Below are 20637 nucleotides of genomic sequence, written 5' to 3'. Positions count from 1 at the left end.
TGGAGAAGATGACTATCTGAATTCAAGAAAGCATGGGACAGGCATATGGGATCTCTTAGGGGGAGGAAGAGATAGCAAATGATATGGATGGGCTGACTGGATAGGCCATATGGCTTTTATCTGCCATCATTTTCTCTGTTTCCATGTGTCTTAGATAGAACTGCCTTTTAATTTTGATACCTTAAGGTCTACTTTTGCTATCCAGCCAAAAATGATCCCTTAGCAACCTTACAGCCTCATTTAGTAACTTATGTTAATAAGTTAGAGTGCGTAAATGTGCATTAACACAAGTCAATTTGAGTTAAGAGCAATTGCATAGTTAGTAAATAGTCCCCATTGAGAACAATATTAGTAAATGAGGCTATTAGACTGAACAGGAAATATAATTAAAATGAGTTTCTCATGGGACACATAATGACAATGATTTTCTACACAAACACATGCAGGTGAGCATGTGTTACAGGTGTAAAGTGAGCTTTTGAGCATGTGATAGCATTAATTCTTATGCCCTTTGCAAAAAAAAAAATATGTGCTCTTTACTGGGCATGAAAAATGACTGGAAATGATCTATACTGTCATTGCACAACTTTTCTCAGTACCCCACTGTCACAGCAAATGATCTGTGCAGACACATCAGAATATTCTTCAATCGATTAAGCTTCAGAATTCAGGCTCCCACATTTCATTGGGAGAAAGTGGAATGTGTGAAAAGGTGATTTTGGAGGATAGTGAATGGATACAGTAAGCAGAGAGAATGGCAAAGACGGAATGCATACAGTGTAAGGGGAAGGTGTGGGGGGGGGGGGGGGAGAAGAATAGTTGGCTTCCCAAAATTGTCTTGGGGACTCCCACAGCCATTTGAATTTTCAGGATACCCACATAAATAGGTATGATGTAATTCTGCATATACTGGGTTTCCAGTGCGTGCACATTTATTTCATGCTTATGCATTGTGGATACTTTGAAAACCTGACTGACTGTGAGAACGCCTACCCTGGTCTAGATGCTCTAGGATAGAACTACTCAAATGATAGACCGCAGTCCACAATCCAGACCTTGGAGCCTTCCTGTGTTGACCACTTGGGGAAAGTGCCATTTTTTTTTTTAACTCTGAAGTCGTGGTAGGGGTGTACTGATCCCCTCCTTCAACCCCCTCCTCTGGCCTCAGATCCACCACTCCCTACCTTAAACCATTTCTTTGGCCAGGCCTCTGGCAGTGGCAGTGATTCACGCAAGCCATCAGCCCGAGCCTTAAGCCTGCTCTCTGCTGTGTAACTGCTTCCGCAAGGGCAGAGTGCAGCAGAAAGCAGGCTCTTGGGCTCATACAGTCTGCATGAATCACTGCCACAGCCAGAGGCCTGGATAGAGAATGATTTAAGGAAGCAAGCATTAGACCTGGGGCCAGAGAAGGGGGTTGAAGGAGAGATGTAATGAGACATTGGACCCAAGGAAGAAGAGGAGGAGGAGGAGGGGGGGGGGGAGAGGGCGACGAGCGGAGGGAAAGGGAGAGAGAGAGAGCTATACTGGACAGAGGGAGGGAGGGAAGGAAGCCAGAGGGAGGATTGTTGGACCCGGGACAGAGAGGCGAGAGAGGCGAGAGAGTGGGAGGGAGGGAGGGAAGGAAGCCAGATGTAGGGATGTTGGACCTGGGGACAGAGGCAATAGAAAGAGAGATATTGGACAGTGGGAGAGAGGAAGGGGAGGAAGGAAGTGAGACAGAAATAGAAATTGGACCCATAGGAGGAGGAGGAGAAAAGGGGAGGGAGAGAAGAGGGAAAAAGAGAAAGGCAGAAAAGAGACACTGGGACCAAAAACAAATGCTCAGGCAACAAAGATAGAAAAGTAGTATTTAATTTGTTATTTATTGATTGGTACATATCCACAGTAGTTTGCGAACCCTGGGTTTTAGATAGACAAAGTTTCCAGATCTCCATGCTAAGCATTTGAATATCCCTGCCCTAGGAGTGGGACTGTTACCTCAAGCTAGGTCAGATCCCATCCATGTTTTCCCCTTTGCATGTTACATTCAGGTGCAACAAGTATTTTCCTCTCCCTGGAAGGCTTGCAATATAATTTTGTACCTGAGGTAACAAAGAATGAAATGACTACTGTTATTCAAAGTACTAGGTCAAAGTACTTAAGTAAAAGTAAAAATACATGTATATTTTAATACTTAAGTAAAAGTAAAGCCTATAATGAAGAACACATTAAAAAATGAAAGCAAAAAAGTTATTGCCTAATATCATACTTTTTGAGTAAAAAGTAAAAGTACCGCAACTATTGTTAACATTTTTATCCCGATAACTTTATTGCTCTACAATTCTATCCACTTTGCTTTTAGTAAAACTAAATTTTGAAAATGACCATCATTCATACGAGTGCGCTTATAAGTCATTAATCTAGAACAGCTAAAAAGGTGATCAGCAACTGCACTGTCAGGAAGTGGATTGCTTTGTCTGATTAAAAGAAGTTCCTTCAACTCAGACCAGGCTGAAAAACTGCTGATTTCTTCTAACAGCATCTGCAGGTGTTGATCAAGGGAATGTCTGAAACACTTGAATTCCATTTAGCAAATAATGTTTTGTCATCATCATTGTCATTATTATCTACATTTAGAAGTAGTGCTGTATAACTCATCACTTGCATCTTGATCTTCATCTTTGTTATCATCATTATGTCCAATTACAAAGACATTCACAAAGTTGGAATCATTGTCTGTTGTTGTTCTAACAATTTTTCCTCTGGTGGCAAAGTAAGTTTGAATATCTTTGAGAACTGATGCAAGAACATTAAGAGGGACATTTTCAATATGACATCTAAATCTGATTTTGAATGTTTTGTGCTTAGTGCATCTATATTTTAGGATCATTTTCACAAAAAAAAAAATCCAAGGGGGAAATGCACAAAAACAAGCTATTAGGATATATGGGGGACTCCACGTAGACTGGCCAAACAGGCATCCCAGTAGAGCAGTGGAGAACCCTAGGGGGCACTGCAGTAGACTTCACATGAAAGGTCCCAGGTACATATCTCACCATTACCCCCACATATTGTATGATGAGCCTTCCAAAACCCACCAAAACCTACTGTACCCAACTGTGAACCATTATAATACTCCTTATGCCTGCAGGCACCACTTATATTTATTTATTTATCCAAATTTTTTATTCTGCGCAATCCTAAATTCTTGGCGGATTACAAAAATCCTAGGTTTTTGGTGGGTTTTGGAAGGCTCACATATTCTACCACAAGTGTACCAGTTAGAGTGGGATATGGACCTAGGTCCCCTTTTCTACAGTCTACTGCACTGACCACTAAGCTACTCCTGGGACCTGGCTCCTGCTCTAATAGGAATGGGCATCATATCTGAAGCTGTCATACAGCCTGGTATGTACTGTCTGTCATATTTTAGGGGGCTGGGAGGGGGTCAGTAACCACTGTGGGAGTAAGGGGGTTATGCCTTAATCTCACCAATGGTCATTTGGTCATTTAGAACACCTTTTGGCCACTTAGTTGTGATTGAAACAGGTCTAGCCAAAAACATCTTAATTTTGGCCCTAGACATTTAAATTTTGTTCCAATGTTGAGGAAAAGTATCTATATTTTGGTGCTGCCTATGTCCCATCCAAAACACGTCCTCTTGAAATTTGTATGAACTATGGAGCAAAATGACTAAAATTGGGGTGTCGAAAATTGCAACTTGGATGTTTTTGAGAAAAAACACATCCTTATGACTTTTGTTTTGAAATTGAGCCCCTAAATATATAGGAACTGTTCAGTCTTAAGGCCAGACAAACCGACTTCCTCTCTAAAGACTATCAATCCTGTGGACAGTCATTATAGTGTAAAATTTTCCATGGGCTGACCAGCAGTCTGTTGTGGTAGAGACATATTTATTTATTAGGATTTATTTATCGGTTTTTTGAAGGAATTCACTCAAGGCGGTGTACAGTAAGAATAGATCAAACATGAGCAATAGACAATTACAGCAGTAAAAATATTCAAAAACAATACAAAGTATGGCATGGTATACTATTTACAATGTTAACACAATATGTAATAGAACATTATCCACCTTATTTTCGAAAGAGAAAGACGCCCATATTTCGACCCAAATCGGGAGATGGGCGTCTTTCTCCCGTGGGCGGCCAAATCGGTATAATCGAAAACCAATTTTGGGCGTCTTCAACTGCACTCCGTTGCGGAAATGGTCAAAGTTGATGGGGGCGTGTCAGAGGCGTGGTGAAGGCGGGACTGGAGCGTGGTTATCGGCCAAATAGAAATGGGCGGCTTTTGCAGATAATGGAAAAAAATAGCCGTTTTTAGCGAGAATTTAGGGCACTTTTATTTTACCCTTTTTTTTCATGAACAAGTCCCAAAAAAGTGCCCTAAATGACCAGATGACCACCAGAGGGAATCGGGAATGACATCCCTTGACTCCCCCAGTGGTCACTAACCCCCTCCCACCAAAAAAAAAAAAACTTTTAAAACTTTTTATTTCCAGCCTGTATGCCAGCCTGAAATGTCATACCCAGCTCCCTGACAGCAGTATGCAGGTCCCTGGAGCAGCTGTTAGTAGGTGCAGTGGACTTCAGGCAGGCGGACCCAGGCCAATCCCCCCCTACCTGTTACACTTGTGCTGGTTAATGCTGAGCCCTCCAAAACCCCCCAAAACCCACTGTACCCACATGTAGGTGCCCCCTTCACCCCTTAGGGTTATGGTAATGGTGTAGACTTGTGGGCAGTGGGTTTGGGGGGGATTTGGGGGGCTCAGCACACAAGGGAAGGGTGCTATGCACCTGGGAGCTCTTTTACTGTTTTTTTAATTTGTAAAAGTGCCCCCTAGGGTGCCCAGTTGGTGTCCTGGCATGTGAGAGGGACCAGTGCACTACGAATCCTGGCCCCTCCCACGACCCAATGCCTTGGATTTGTTCATTTTTGAGATGGGCGCCTTCGGTTACCATTATCGCTGAAAACCGATAGCGCCCAGCTGAAAAATGGCCAACTCCTAGGCATTTGCCCTGCACAACCCGTATTATTGGAAAAAAGATGGGCGCCCATCTTTTTTCGAAAATACGGTTTGTCCCGTTCACGGAAATAGACACCAACGGATATAGGCGCCCATGCAGATGGGCGTTCGCATTCGATTATGCCCCTCCACAGGTGATAGCGAAGGGTAAAGCAAAGATATAACATATAGAAGGGTAAGAAAGTAGGAAGAGTTAGAAAATAAGGTGATTGATTTAAAGAAAGTTGCACATGAGGTCAGAGAAATGGTTAAATGTTATCTTAGCTAGGGTAGGAATGGATAAACATGTCCTGCTGCAGTATATGCAGCCTGAGTACTCCTTGTGTGTGTGAGTGAGACTAACATGTTAGTTACTTCTTCCAGTAAAGGCCTGGTTGAAAAGCCAAGCTTTCACCTGCTTCCTGAAGTAGAGATATGTCTGCTCACCAAGAATTGCAACCAGCTTCAGCTTCATCTCTGTATCAAAGTGACCCAACGCATTACTGCTCAGTTTGGCTAGAGACCAGTAACCAATTCAACAAATACAGGCAATTCCACTGTTCTCATCCAGATGAAGGGATGTTGGATCCAGGGGCAGAAGGAAGGGAGAGAGCTATACTGGACTATGGGAGGGATGGAGGGAAGACAGATGGAGGGATGTTGGACCAAGGGGCAGAGGAGGGGGAGAGAGCTAAATTGGACAAGGGGAGGGAGGGAAGGAGGGAGAGAAGGAAGCCAGATGGAGGGATGTTGGACCTGGGGCAGAGAGAAGGGAGAGAGCTATACTGAACAGCAAAATGTAAGATTAGATGATCCACTGTTAGTGTGACAAGATTTGCACAGGTTTTGCTGTTTCATTTGATTTACCAAGGAATCATCATTTATGTCTTGCTTCTGCTTTTACTTTTAACTGCAAGCATCAGATGTAACTGAATAAAAGTAGTTCAAATTAGTGAAATTATTTTGAAAAAGTAAATGTAATAAATGTTTCCTGTACTTCTTTACAAGTAAAGACACAAAACTTTTACTTAAGTATAGTAACTAATTACATTTACTTAGTTATTACTCAATACTGGAAATTACTTGCCGAAGGTCACATCACTTGCCTTAAGAAAATCAGGACTACAGAGCTGCCAAATTACCCAGTCCCAAGAGAGAAACTTTTGGCTGGTCTTGGTTTTGAACATATACCCCAAAGCAGTGTAGTGTTTGTAGTTCCTGATTCTATCCACTTAAATCAGTGCTGCAGGTCCCATAATACACCAGGGTGGAGATTTTAGAAATCCAGCTCTGAACCTACAAATCCCTGTAAACAAGGAGGCAAAACCGAAATGACCTGGGCAGTCCTCTCTGGAACAGAATGATGATAGAGGGAGGTGGACAGGGTGGATGGATGATAAGAAATGGATAAGAAAATGACTTGTAGTAGAAAAGGATACATGACTCGGGAGAATGATGGATTGATATGTGAGAAGGAAAAGACATTTGCATATCTCTAGATGTCCATAAATTAGAAGCACAGGAAAATGTTAAAGCAATTAAAAAGTGGAAAACAAGTTAAGCAAATTGAAATCAATCACTTTACACACCCTCTCACCGGTCAACAAAGAAGACGGTAAAGGATGTTACTCATTTGTTAATTTACATTACAAAGCTTGAAGGACCCAAAAGAGATCATTAAACACACTCATCTTCATAGACAATGCAATGTGTCAGGTAATAAAAGATGTATGTAGCACATGTACCTGACACATATTTCGCCCACACTAAATACTACTTTTCAAGGGAACAGTGGTGGCCATCAAACTGAATGAAAATGTGCAAAATACTCTCTCTGAACATTTTTTTTAAATTTATAAGCCACCCATCTAAAATTCTGAGTTGTGAATAATAAAGCAAAAGACAGCAGTAAGCTCAGCAAACTCCCCAAACATAAACAATGAAATCACAGAAAACATACTAAGATTAAAAATACAAATAACATTACATTAATTAAAAATTAGGTACAACTAGGAAAGAACAAAAATATAGGTATTATATTATAATTTGAACATAATATATATGGTCCTGATATTGAAAATGATTTGCATGGGCAGGAAAGGTTCCTGCCTGATTAAACTGCACTGAGCTGGTCAGAAGAAGATATTTAGGGTAGATGCACTAAACTCCATGGAGGAGCCCTTCCCTTACTGATCCCTTAGCAAATCGGTAAGGGAAGGGCATGCATGAAGGAAATCACATGCAAATGAGCTGCTCGCTGTTAGCTCATTTGCACGCGATTTCCTTGGAAGCCAGTCAGCCAGCTGGACATATGCAGAGCAGCCAATGGTTATGCTGGCTGCTCTGCGCATGCCAAAGATGGCTTCACGTCAAAAAAAAAAGGTCGTCCCTGACGAGCACTGGACTTTTTATTTCCCACAAATTTTTTGATGGGCGTCCTTCTTGGACGCGTTTTTCTTACATGTTAAACATTGATGTGACTCCTGTGGAATTAATGCACATTCAGCTGACTGTTTCTGCTCTTCTTTATTTTATGACGCACAAAAAATTGGTCATCAGCTCCACCAACTAAAGAACCCTCTTACTAAAGTGCAGAAGTTTTTGCACTTGCCATACATTTAACTCAAAAATTAATGTGTGGTGAGTGCAAAACATGTACAGTAAGTGCAGGGTGTGAGCTCTGCATCTGCCCAACACATACCCAACTCCCTGCCCCAACACATATCCAACACCCCACCCACCCACACACATAACCCCAATCCCCTTGACACAAACTCAATCTCCTCAAAGACAATCCCTGCTCCAACTGCATTACTGCCAGTGGAGGGTGGTGCTTCTATATGTTGGTAGGGGACTCCCACTCAGCTTAGAGGGAACAGTGCCCAAAACTTCTGTTCAAAATGGGAGCCTGCCACTACAGAAACCCCTGTCCCTCTGATCAATAAACCCTGCTCCTGAGCCAAAACCTCCCCTCACCCCCTGATTCCCCTTCAGGATTTAACCAAGGGTCAACATTGGTTGGCAGTGGGTTCCAGGTGGCAGCAATCCCCCTTTGTTGCTGCTTTGGTCGGCACCTGAATCCACAATGGCACTGATGACCCCTAAAAGTAATCTCAATACTGCAAGGGCTCATTCTTCCATATATGGAGATTAGTCAACAACAAAGGAAAATCACTGCTGCCCAGGACCCCCTGTCAACCAATGTTGACCCCTAGCTAAGTCCTGGGGAAATTGGGGAGTGGAGAGAGGATTTGAGAGGTTTGTTGGTCAGAGGGGAAGGTTCCTTTATTGGCAGGCCCCCCGTTGTGAAATAGTGTTAGGGCTGACTTTGAGGGTTGAGTTTCTGTTGTGAGGGGAATGAGTTTGTATCAGGGGTGTTGGGATTGCATTGGGTAGCTGAGATTCTGCCTGGGGAGTGAGGCCTGTGACAAGGGTGGGGTTCTGTAACTTGATTGGGGAGGGTGAGTGTGTATGGGGGCCTGATGGTAGGGAGTTGGGGGATGTGCCACTGCACTACCACTGATAGCACACGGTAAATTCAGCTGTGCTATCAGTGGTTGTGAGCAGTGGCGTAACAAGGGCGGGGCGGTGGGGGGCGGTCTGCCCCGGGTGTCAGCGGGTGGGGGGGTGCTCCGCTCCCGCTGCTCCCACCCTGTCCTACCTTTAAAAAATTTTTTCGCAGTGCCGGAGTGGCAGGCAGCGCCTCGCGTCTGCCCTGCTGGTAAAAATCTCCTCGACGTCGCATCCGGCCTTCCCACATTGAGTCCCGCCCTCCTCTGAGGTAACTTCCTATTACCGCGAGGGCGGGCGGGACTCAATGTGGGAAGGCCGGACACGACGTCGAGGGGATTTTTACCAGCAGGGCAGACGCAAGGTGCTGCCTGCCACTCCGGCACTGTAAAAAAAAATTTTAAAGGTAGGACAGGGTGGGAGCAGGAGAACGGAGCGGGTAGGTGTGTCGGGTCGGGTCGGGTCGGGTGGGAGGGGGGACTCAGATTGGGGAGCTGAGAGGGGTGCTCAAAGGGGAGAAGGGGATTTGGGAGGGTGGGGGAGCCCAGATGCAGGTGCTCAGAGGGGAGAAGGGGATTGGGGAGGGTGGGGGAGCCCAGATGGGTGCCCAGAGAGAAGAAGGGGATTGGGGAGGGTGGGGGAGCCCAGATGCGGGTGCTCAGAGGGGAGAAGAGGGTTGGGGAGGGTGGGGGAGCCCAGATGCGGGTGCTTAGATGCAGGTGCTCAGAGGGGAGAAGGGGATTGGGGTGGGTGAGGGAGCCCAGATGCGGTGCTCAGAAAGGAGAAGGGGAGAGTGGGGGAGCTCAGAGGGGTGCCCAGAGGGAAGAAGGGGATTGGGGAGGGTGGGGGAGCCCAGATGCGGGTGCTCAGAGGGGAGAAGAGGATTGGGGAGGGTGGGGGAGCCCAGATGCGGGTGCTTAGATGCAGGTGCTCAGAGGGGAGAAGGGGATTGGGGAGGGTGGGGGAGCCCAGATGCGGTGCTCAAAGGGGAGAAGGGGATTGGGGAGAGTGGGGGAGCTCAGAGGGGTGCTCAGAGGGGAGAAGGGGACTGGGGAAGGGAGTGCTCAGATGGGAGAAGGGGTCTGAAGCTGGAACTGGGGTCTGACAAGGGGGCAGGAGGGAAAATAGGGCCGTGCCTGGGGCAGGTGGGAGAATGGGTCTGGGGCTGAAAAGAAGGGATGCAAGGCATGTGGTGGATGAAGGGGGCTGGAACTGGTGGCTGAAAAGGAGGGTAGTTGGGATAAGGGGGCTAGTACTGGAACTGGGGGCTGAAAAGGGGCAGGGGCTGAAACTGTGGGGACTAGGGGCTTTAAAGGGGACAGGGAGAACTGGCTGGGGCTGAAGCTTGGGACTGGTGAGAGAAAAGGGCTGGGGTTGAAACTAGGGGCTGAAAAGTGGACAGGGAGAAGTGGCTGGGGGCTGAAGCTCGGGACTGATGGGAGAAAAGGGCTGTGGACTGGTGGGATAGTGGGGCTGAAAAGGGAGGCAGGTGGGAGATGTGGGCTAGGGCTGGAACTAGGGGCAGGTGGAATAAGGGGGCTGGAACTGGGGGCTGAAAAGAGGGGGCAGAGAGAGAGGGGACAGACCCTGGATGGAAGGGGGGAGCGTGAGGGAGGGCAGACCCTAGATGGATGGGAGAGGGAGGGCAGACGGATTGAAGGGGCAGAGAGAAAGGGCAGATGGTGGGTGGAAGGGGAGAGAGAAAGAGGGCAGACTGGGGCAAATGGTGGATGGAAGGGGCAGAGATAGAGGGCAGATGTGGATGGAAGGAAGGGAGAGAGAGAGAGAGGGAGGGCAGATGTTGCTGGAAGGGAGAGAGAGAAATGGCAGACTGGGGCAGATGGTGGATGGAAGGGGCAGAAATAGAGGGCAGATGTGGATGGAAGGAAGAGAGAGGGCAGACAGTGGGTGGAAGGGACATTAGAGAGGGCAGACACTGGATGGCAGAGAGAGAGAGCAAAGACAGATGCTGGATGGAAGGAAGACAGTGAAAAGAAGATAAGGAAAGCAGAAACCAGAGACAACAAACTGTAAATATATATTTTTATTATTTTGCTTTAGGATATAGTATTGTATCTGTGTTAATAAATGTTTATAAATAGAACATGTAAATAAGGTAATCTTTTTATTGGACTAATTTTAATACATTTTGACTTAACTTTCAGAGAACAAAACCCCCTTCCTCAGGTCAGGATAGGATACTGTAACAGCACTATACTGTACTGACCTGAGGAAGGAGATTTTGGCCTCTGGAAGCTAAATGTATTAGTCCAATAAAATGGTGGTATTTTATTTTCTGTATTTGTTTTATTTCTATTTGTTAATTTGTAAAGTGGTTATTGGTATTTGTTAGTTTTTTCAAATTTACATCTGCTGTCTTTATATTTTGCACAGTACTAGGGGACATTTTCTGTTTCTGTGGTGTTGCATTGTATGCAGAGTCTGGCATCTTGGGGGTTCAGTTTAATTTTTGTCTAAATAGAAAGTTTGTTCTATAGTGGATTAGAGTGTATTTGTGTTTGTGAAAAAGACATGGCTTTCAATTGGCATTGACTGTGCAGGATCGACGATCTGTACTATTCTGTCTGGTTTTGTTTTACAATAGGTGAATTGATGTTCTAGTGCTCACTGTAGTGTTTAAGATGCTTTCCTTTTCCTTGTGTGACTCGTAGAAATTACTGCTTATGGTATGGTAGAATTGCTCTATAGGTCCTGAGTGTTTTGTATTCTCGGTATGCCTAGTACTGGATTTGGGGGGGGGGGGGTTTGTTAAAAAAATGACCAGCCCCGGGTGTCAACTACCCTAGCTACACCACTGGTTGTGAGTTGACAGCTAGCGCGAAGTACTGACTCGTGTACTAGCTGTCTGAGCTGGCCACACCTCTGCCCACCCATGTCACATCCAGATCCCACTCACTCCCATGGGATTTTTAGCACAGCAGCTGCCTTTTTAGCGCAAAAGATGTAGCACGGATCTGTGTTACTGTCTACCGCTCAGAAAAACCCATGTTAGCTGCCTAGTACGGCTTAGTACATGTGTTAAATTAGTTTTGAAAGAAAACCCTGTGCTTGGCAAAATATCTTCCCTAACCCTTAAATGTGCTCCTGTCCCACTGGGGCCTACTTCAAAATTGCATCAGCCTCAGGTCAGCCAGTATTTTCTTGATTTGTTTCAAATGAAATCAGGAAAGGATAAATGCACAGGCAAACTAGGCCCGTACCTACAGCCCAAAATCAATAGGGGTGCTGCACACCTGCCAAGTCTCCCAGTCGAGAATGATAAATTGACAGATGCGGGAGACGGGCGCCAGAGTAAGATTGCCAACCATTTGTTTTATCTAAGTGAGGTCAGTGACTGGAAGAACCTTTAAATCAGACGATAATTACCAATGATCTGCAGACGGTCAGCATCCCTAACAGTAGACATGCCTATTTTCCCTTTTCTTTTCAGGACTCTAGTCCCTCCCCAGCCCCCCTGAATCTGTATCTTTTTTTCGCTGTCTGCCTCTGTTCCTTCTCCCTCTTGATTAAGAGGCATGGAAGGATGTGAATCTAATGCTTTTGCTCTGAATCTCGGCAATCTTTCTAGCTCTGACGTGCAAGTCCCTGGTACCGCTTGCATAGCCAACTGCTTTCTCCAGTTCCCCAACTGAAGGTTGCCAACTGGCTCCAGATTGTCAGGATTGGCTGATCCAGTCCTGGCTTTCCACTGGGGCCTGCAGGGACGTGTAGATGTTTTTATTTTTTATTTAGGAAATGAACTGGTTAACAGTCCACTGCACTAACTACTAGGCTGACGTTCTGCATTATCCAAGAATGCAGACAGGTGTCCATGTCCATTGTTCCCTCCGTTCATACTTTGGACATTCCAGTTTGTAAAATGGCTGTTCATGCTGGATGTCTCCAGCACATGGACATCCATCTTAAATATTTATGAACAGGAAATCTCAATGTATTTCCTGTTCGAAGATACATGTGAGATAGATGTCCATTTGGGACGTTCTGATGTGGATGTCCCTATTCTGAATTGGACATCCTTTTGAAAATATCCCTCCACATTATGTAATATGCAACATATCAAAAATCACTTATTAAAAAGCACTTCCCTTTTGATAGCTATATTATGAATGTCTTTGGTTAAATACATTTTAAGGAAGCTATTTAAAAAAATCAAGTTTCTTGCCAGAGTATTGGTGAAGCACACTGGTCACTGAAACCTAGCACAAGGCAGATTTGATTTGAAACTGGTCCTGTCTTAGTATCAAAATCAAATTAAAGATCCAATCAGTTAAAAAATTCATGCACATAGGTACATTTCTCTTTATTCTCCACTTCAGGTCTCTCTCCTCTCAACTTCAGCAGCATCGTTAGACATCAGAGCAGGGGTTCTTAACCATTACGGTACTATGTAAGCCACATTGAGCCTGCAAATAGGTGGGAAAATGTGGGGTAGAAATGTAACAAATAATAATAATAAACACTAACATGCCCATAGAAATGTATAGGCGCGTTAAAAATGCTATCGCATCTTAGTAAACATACCCCTAAGTTAGCAGGGATCCCCAAGTTCCACCAGCTGAAGACCTCATCCATGCCTCCGAAGGCATCAAGAACAGCAAGTTGACAGCATCATTCCGAAGCTAGCATCTAGTGCATGCTCACTTTCTGCTTATGTATGAAAACTGAGCATGTGCTAGGTGCCGGCTTGGGAAAGCTGCTGCCATGTTTGGAGGACTGGATGAGGTTCTCAGCTGACAGGACTGGGGGATCCCCATCAGCTATATTAAGGGTGCACCACCGCTGGGTGGGCCTGAGCCCAGTGGGTGGGTTTCTGCCAACCCGGGCTCACTCAGTCTATGCCACTGAACCAAATGCATTCTGCTTTCACTTTGTAGGGTATAATAATGTTAAACAGTGAGATTTGTTGATGTTATTAAAACATTTTTGGAGTCTAAAGGTCATAAATTACTTTGTCGTCTACATTCATTATTGAATGAATATCAAAATTTCAGTTAGAGGTTACTGAAAATAAAGTTGTAGATTTTTGCCATCCAAGTTCACAGATCCCCTGAAATTTATCCATGGTCTGCTGCAGCCTTCAGACTCCTGTACTGCAATGTTCTGCTGAATCTCTCCGCCCCCGCCCTTGCACTATCTAGTACAATAGTAGGAACAGTGACACGGACACCCACTGCTAGTCTATTCTTTCTTGCATCATGCAGTATTCATAAGGATGGACAGATAGACAGATGGATTTCACCATTTCCAACAGGTGCTCTCGGTCTACCAAAATATGCCCAACTAGCATCAAATCTGCATTTGGAACACAACAAACAACTAGCGGACATTAAAAACTGCAGTATAGTTAGTTGCGGGGTGTCTACTATACAATGAACAATTTCTGTCTAGGGAGTTGGGTGCGGCAATGTGAGCACTGGATGAACAACTGTGACCAACAGAACATTAACAGAACTACTTTGTATCAGTCTTTTCCCATTTCCCTCTCTCTGGTCTAATTGACTTCACTAATTGGTTTTTAGCTCCCAAATATTGATGTTAATTGGCTCATTAATTAATTTGCATGCTTCACTAACAGGCTCGAGAACACAGAATGATCTAGTGGCTCTCTGTCACAAGCCCCAAGATTCTGTATAGGTCATCCAAAATTGGACACACAATTTTTGCCACCAATCCCAGATCTGTGTGCAAACTAATTAGCCAATTAAGCGAAAAAGAATCAATTATTGGTGTTAATTGGCAGTAATTAGGCATTCTGCATGGATCTGCCCTATTCTATAACATGCGTGCTTAAATTTCATAGAACGCAACTCCAATGGGACTGTGGCCATGGGCGTTTTCAGAAATTAGGTATGATGTTGTAGAATTACCTCCATTTGAGCACCTAACTGTCAACAGTTGGGCAAAAGCACTCACATCAGCCTTTCACAGACGTAAATGCTTGAACCCAAAGTTAGGTGTGAAATGTGCATTATGCTAATACTCTGTAAAGGTCATTCTGCACAGGGTGCTCTTAAAGAATACTAGCATAGTGCACATCATTTTGATGGCTATCGTTGGGTGCCATTTACAGAATCTAGACCAAAGTGCTTTCTGTTAAGCTGTGGCTATATATTCGAAGTCAGCTTCAAGTGGCCTCATCATGCTACACCCCTTTATAACTAACCTCCCCAAAACATACATTTATAATGCTTGGCTTCAATTACCTAAGTCCTATGTATTTTCCTCATTCTGGTAATGCTAAATTTCAGCCTCCTACCATTTACATAATAACCAAGAATGGATTTAGGCAGTGGCATAGGAAGGACAGGGCAGTGGGAGCGGTCCGGCCGGGGTGCACGCTGCTGGAGGGTGCAGAGAGCAGCCGCTCTTTGCACCCTCCAGCAACCAAGAATGCACCCGGGGGGGGGGGGTTGATGCACCAGGAGGGGGGTGTCATTGCACCGGGAGGGGGCTTGATGTGCCGGGGGGGGGGGTGTCGTGCTGCACCCTGGGGGTGCGGATGCCGCTGCACCGGGGGGGGGGGGGGGGGTGTGCAGCAGCGATCCACCCCGGGTGGCAGCCAACCTAGGATCGCCACTGGATTTAGGAGTATGTGACTGGTAGAGGTAGACAAGGTGCCACCAGAATAGAGATACCATTTAGAGAGGATGTTCTTAAGCACTCAGGGGAGGCTATCTCCTTCTCTCCCCCCTCCCCCATCATCACCACTTAGATTGTAAGCTCTTTTGAGCAGGGACTGTCTCTTTGTGTCAGGTGTTCAGCGCTAATAATAATAATAATTCTTTGTGACTCTAAGGGGAAGTCCTAGTTTTCCAGTCACAAAGCAACAGTGGAGCTAAAGCCAACCCTGACAATAACACACACAGAGAAGTACACTAGGGCTGTGCATTCATAACTGCACATTCAGTTCTTTTGGGTGCCTAAAAATTTGATATGCATGCAAATTGCTTGTATGTGTGCATATTCATTAATTAATGTGTGTTCAAATGTTTTGTTTGCGCATATTGTGGAATATTCTTCCTCTGACAATTCGATCAGAGGGTTCCCTGTCTGTGTTTAAAACTTTATTAAAGGCGCATTTGTTTTGTGCTGCTTTTGAGTCTTGAATTTAGTCAGGCTAAAGCAGTATAATACTTACCCCCTTGTTTACTAAGGTGCTAGCAGCTGCCATGTGCTAATGCCAACGCAACCCATTCACTTTAAATAAGCTGTGTCGGCATTGCTGCGAGGCAGCTGCTAGCATGGCTTAGTAAACAGGGGGTTAGTCTCAGGTGTGCTATTGGGATTCAGCAAATATGATTATTTGATAAAGTTGTTAAATATTTGATTTGTATTTTATTATGTTTTTATTTTATTGTACCTTGTTAAAGTATGACTGTATTTTATTTGTATTATTACATTGATTTTATATGTACACCACTTTGAGTGCATGTCCTTAGGTGATTAATCAAATAAATTAACCTTTGAACCTTTGAAAAGCGTTATCATGCTTATACGGTAAGCATTTAAAAGAAATATGTAGAATATCACCAAAAAAATCCACAAAAATTGGGAAAAAATTTGTTTTGAATGAGCATGACATTTTTTTTGGATGTGCACAGCCCTAATGTACACTTATCTATATATAGCATGCATACAAAATGAGTTTCAAATACCTTTTATCTGCTTTCTACAGTAGTTGACATCCACTCATTTTTTCAGCTAAAATCCATTTGAAACTAGTTTCCAAACCATTGGTTAAAACAGTTGAATGCACTGTACTCACCAAGTACATTAGGAAATGGATTCCAAACCATGGAGCCTGCAAACACAATCTGAAATACACTTGCTCAAAAGCAAAACTGAGGAATGTCACATTCAAAGTTGTTGTCTTTCTGTCCCTTACCTTGCTCCGTATCTGTCCTGAGGTGGATACTTTTCTGATTAGCTTGTGGGAGTTTCCTTCCTGCTCTCCCTCGCTGTCTGAAGACTCCTCACCTCCTGCCCCTTCTGGCTGGGTCAGCCTGTCCGAGTCCAGAGAATACACCGAGTCTCTGGACTTCCTTGCAAACAGATCCACTGGGGACAACTTTTCGGCCATCCTTAGCAGCAAGTCAAGGATCAAAGGGACCAGCGAAGAATGAAGAGGAGGTCCAAGGTCTTCTCCTGGATAGCCTCATACAGCCCTTCAAAAGAAGCCCACAGAATTACTAACCTAGTCCACATCATTTCACTTCTCTTTATATCTGTACTTCCATTTGAAAATGTATCTTTCTGTTATCAAACAAAGCCACAAGTTGTAGGAAAAACACAGCTTCCTTTATTTCCCAATTCTAAACGTTAACAGGATAAGGAACTTGAATCGTTTTTGCACAGCTCAAAGCATTTGCTTCACTGATCTCTGCAATCATGAATTTCTTGGTAGAATGAGCTTTTTCTGAAATGACATACAGGGCAGTCACTGGACAAAATTTTGACTAAGGCAAGGGCTTTTTTCAGCAGTGTCTTCCTTTTGGGTTTAACATGCTGGACTCATATAGTGACTCCAATTGGCAGCAAGGTGCATCCCCCCCCCCCCCCCCCCCAGTTTTGCACCCCAGATGGTCACATTGTTTGCCTTGGTTTCATATCCCTCTAATGTAGGGGTTCTTAAACTGGTCCTTGGGACAAAAAAAGGTTGGACGGCTTCCTGGAGGAAAAGGCCATAGAATGTTATTGAATGGACAAGGGAATAATATACTATTTCTAGGAGGGGCAGGACAAATTGCTTGTTCTTTTGGCCGCTGTCGGTTACAGGGTGCTGGGCTCGATGGACCCCTGGGTTGTCCCATCATGGCGATGCTTATGTACTTATGTGTAGCCAATCATGTTTTCAGGATAGTCACAATGGATATGCATGAGATAGGTTTGCATACAATTGAGGTAATGCATGCAAATTTATCTCATGCATAATCATTGTGGACATCCTGAAAACCTGACTGGCTAGGTGTGTTCCAAGGACTAGGATGAGAACCCCTGCTCTAGTGTTTTCCAGTGGAGCTGAATGCCCTAATATGGGACAGAGGTAAACAGCCCTAGGAGTGATTTTCAAGGAAGCCATACTGAGTTTCCATCTGTTACAAATCAAGGTAAGGTATACACAAAAAAGTGGCACATTTCTTGGGCAGACTGGATGGACCGTGCAGGTCTTTTTCTGCCGTCATCTACTATGTTACTATGTTGCATCTACCTACAGTTGATCTGAGAGCCTGGTTAATTTGATTTTGTTTTTTTGGTTATCCTGAAAAGCAGACCTATTTGTGGCCCAGGTGGGCCACAGCTTACCACACTTGTTATCATGCATGAAACTGCTTACTACAACTACTTATTAAGTCTATAGTGCCACTAAATTACATATGTAGGGTAAATTCAGTAAATGGTGCCTAAAAAATCAGTGCCGAAGAAACCTGCTTAAGCAGTATTCTATAAGCCATGCCTAAAGTTTGGCAGGGTTTAGAGAATAGTGCTTAAGCATTATAGTCATGTGTAAATTTAGGTGCAACTATTTGCACCAATGTAAATATGGTGCAAATGCTTGCACCTAAATTTCCACACAGAGCACCCTTATTCTGTAATTATGCACATATCTCAAAACCACACTCCCATTCTGCCCTGAAATGCCCATGACTGTTCCCTTTCCACACCCCCTTTTTCAGGCCGCACGTAAATTATAGGCGTGGATCCCGTGCCTAACTTTACGCGCATAACACCCAATTAAATTAGTGCCAATTTAATTATTGGCACTAATTAGCTCATTATTCAATTAAATTGCACACTCAAATAGGAACTTTAACTAAATTTGCGTGCACAATTTATGGAGACCTTTATAGAATCAGGGGGATACTTTCTTCTCAGTGGAACTTATCTTTTCAGTACAAACAGGACAATTAAAAGATTTGGGCGTTTTACTTATTATGGGTAAAGTAGTGTGGTATGGTAGCCATGTTAGTCTACTTTTAAAGTTAACCGTCTCATTGGAATGCTTTTGTGTTTCACTTATATATATTCTGATATTTCTGAACATTTGCTTATTTCTGATCTGAAGAAGATGAGTTACCTTCAAAAGCTAATCAAAAATGTATTAAGTTAGTCCAATAAAAAAGGTATCCTTCTATCTTCTTTTCTGTATTTTGATTTATTTCTATTTATTGCTTATTATGGGAAATGGTTAAAAATAAGGTGGGCATGAACAGGTAGAATAAAAGGTTAAGATGTTCAAGCAGCCTAACAAAGATGGACTTTTAAACTAGATTTGAATAGGCCAGCAAGATGGAAGGAATGGAGTGTGGAGTTGACAACAGAGACAACAGGTAGAGATTAGAGTGACTTACCCAATCAGTAGAGTTCCCAAGGAGGGGTGAAGGGAGAGATAAGAGAGGAAAGGTAATGGAGAGTTGCAGAATGAATATACTTGTAAGTCTGTAAGAGAAGTTTGAATTGTATGTGGAAAACAGGTAGGGAGCCTATGAAGTGGCTTGAGAAGAAGGGTTATGTGAGTAGATACGTACTGGTTGAAGAAAAGTTGTACAGCAGAAGTTTGAATAGACTGAATTGGTGAGAGACAGTTCAGTGTGAGACCAGTGAGGATCAATTTGCAGTAGTCTAAGTGGGAGGTGATGAGCATGTGGATAAAGGTTTTGGTAGTGTGATCAAAAAGGAAGGGATGGATTTTTGTGATGTTATAGAGGAAAAAACAACAGGGTTTGGCAATGTGTTGGATATGGGAGGGAGAAGAGTCAAAGATGACCCTAATGTTACAAGCTGTGTTTCTGGGGGAAGGGGGAAGACAGTGTTTTCCACAGAAATACAGGAGGGGGAAAATGGGATAGGTGGGCTTAGGAGGAAAAATAAGAAGATATCACTTGGTCATGTTAAGCTTCAGAGAGTGATGGGACATCTAGGTGGCAATGTTAGACCAGCAGGTGAAGATTTAGGACTGGATTCCTGGAGAAATTTTTGCTGTAGAGAGATCTGGGAGTTATCAGTATAAAGATAGTACTGAGATCCAATGGATAAGGTCAGAGCATCAAGGGAACAAGTACAGAGAAGGAAGAGAAGAGGTCTCAAGACAGAGTTCTAAGATACACTGATTGAATAGTGGGAGAGCAGTGAAGGAGGATTCTCAATAGCATATACTAAAATGTGTTGGGAAGAAGAAGAAGAAACCTAAGAACAGAATGCTGAAATCCCAGTGAGGACAGAGTATCAAGGAGTAGGTGGTGTTCAACAGTGTCACAAGCAGGTCAAGAAGGATAAGAATTGAATAAAGGCCCTTGGATTTGGCCAGTAACAGATCACTGGAGACTTTGACAAGGGTTGTTTCTGTAGAATATAGAAGGCGAAAGTCAGATTGGAGTGGCTGACTTGAGATGAAAAAAAAAAAGTCAAGGCAACAGAGATGAATGGGCACTTGTGAGTAGTTTGGATATAAAAGGGAGGAGGAACATGGAATGATAGCAGAGCTGGTAGTCACTGAAGGTTTTATGAACAGTGCTGTAATCATAGCATGTTTGAAAGTGGCAGGAATGGTTGCAGAGGAAAGTGATAGTGAGGATATGATACATGGAAGGGATGACACCAAGGTAAATACAGCTGAGTAGTTGGGTCAGCTTGGATTGGGATGGGATTAGAGGAACAGATAGTGAGCTTGGAGGCAGGAAAAAGATGCACAGTTTTCTCCTCTGTGATTTTAGAAAAGGAAGAAAGGGGATCAAAGGAAGGGTACAGCAATAAAATGGAGGGAGGGAGATGGATATGATCCAGTGGAGAACTCAAGATTAACCTTGTGGACATTGCTGTGGAAGTAGTCAGCGCAGAAAGTGAAGGGGAGAAGGTTTGCACATGGAGGCACTTTGAAGAGGGAATTGAGTGTAGCACAGAGATAGCAAGGGTTAGAGGCATGGGAGTTTGTCAGATGTGCCATAATGCCTAAATGCAAAAGTACAAAAGAGAGGGAAATCCAAAGCAAAACACAGAAGCCAATAGCAAAAAAGCATAAGGAGTCTTGAAGAAAAGAGGTGTCTCAACCTTGCTATATTGGTCAGACCCGACACAGTCTGTGTTTCGGCGGCAGCCGCCTG

General features: G+C 43.9%; 1 protein-coding gene across 1 annotated transcript in view; it reads right to left on the bottom strand.

The window, feature by feature from the left end:
- The window catches only part of LOC115473994 (diacylglycerol kinase eta-like), a 374300-nt gene that overhangs the window by 315988 nt on the left and 37675 nt on the right, over positions 1 to 20637 (bottom strand). The window contains exon 2 of the mRNA XM_030209244.1: positions 16425 to 16704. Coding sequence (XP_030065104.1) covers positions 16425 to 16619 — 195 coding nt within the window. The 5' untranslated portion in view covers positions 16620 to 16704. The remainder of the gene's footprint in view (positions 1 to 16424; positions 16705 to 20637) is intronic.

Source organism: Microcaecilia unicolor, chromosome 7, assembly GCF_901765095.1.
Source record: "Microcaecilia unicolor chromosome 7, aMicUni1.1, whole genome shotgun sequence".
NCBI classification, from domain to species: domain Eukaryota; kingdom Metazoa; phylum Chordata; class Amphibia; order Gymnophiona; family Siphonopidae; genus Microcaecilia; species Microcaecilia unicolor.
Note: the sequence above shows the minus strand (reverse complement) of the source record. Positions and strands in the feature narration are given on the sequence as shown.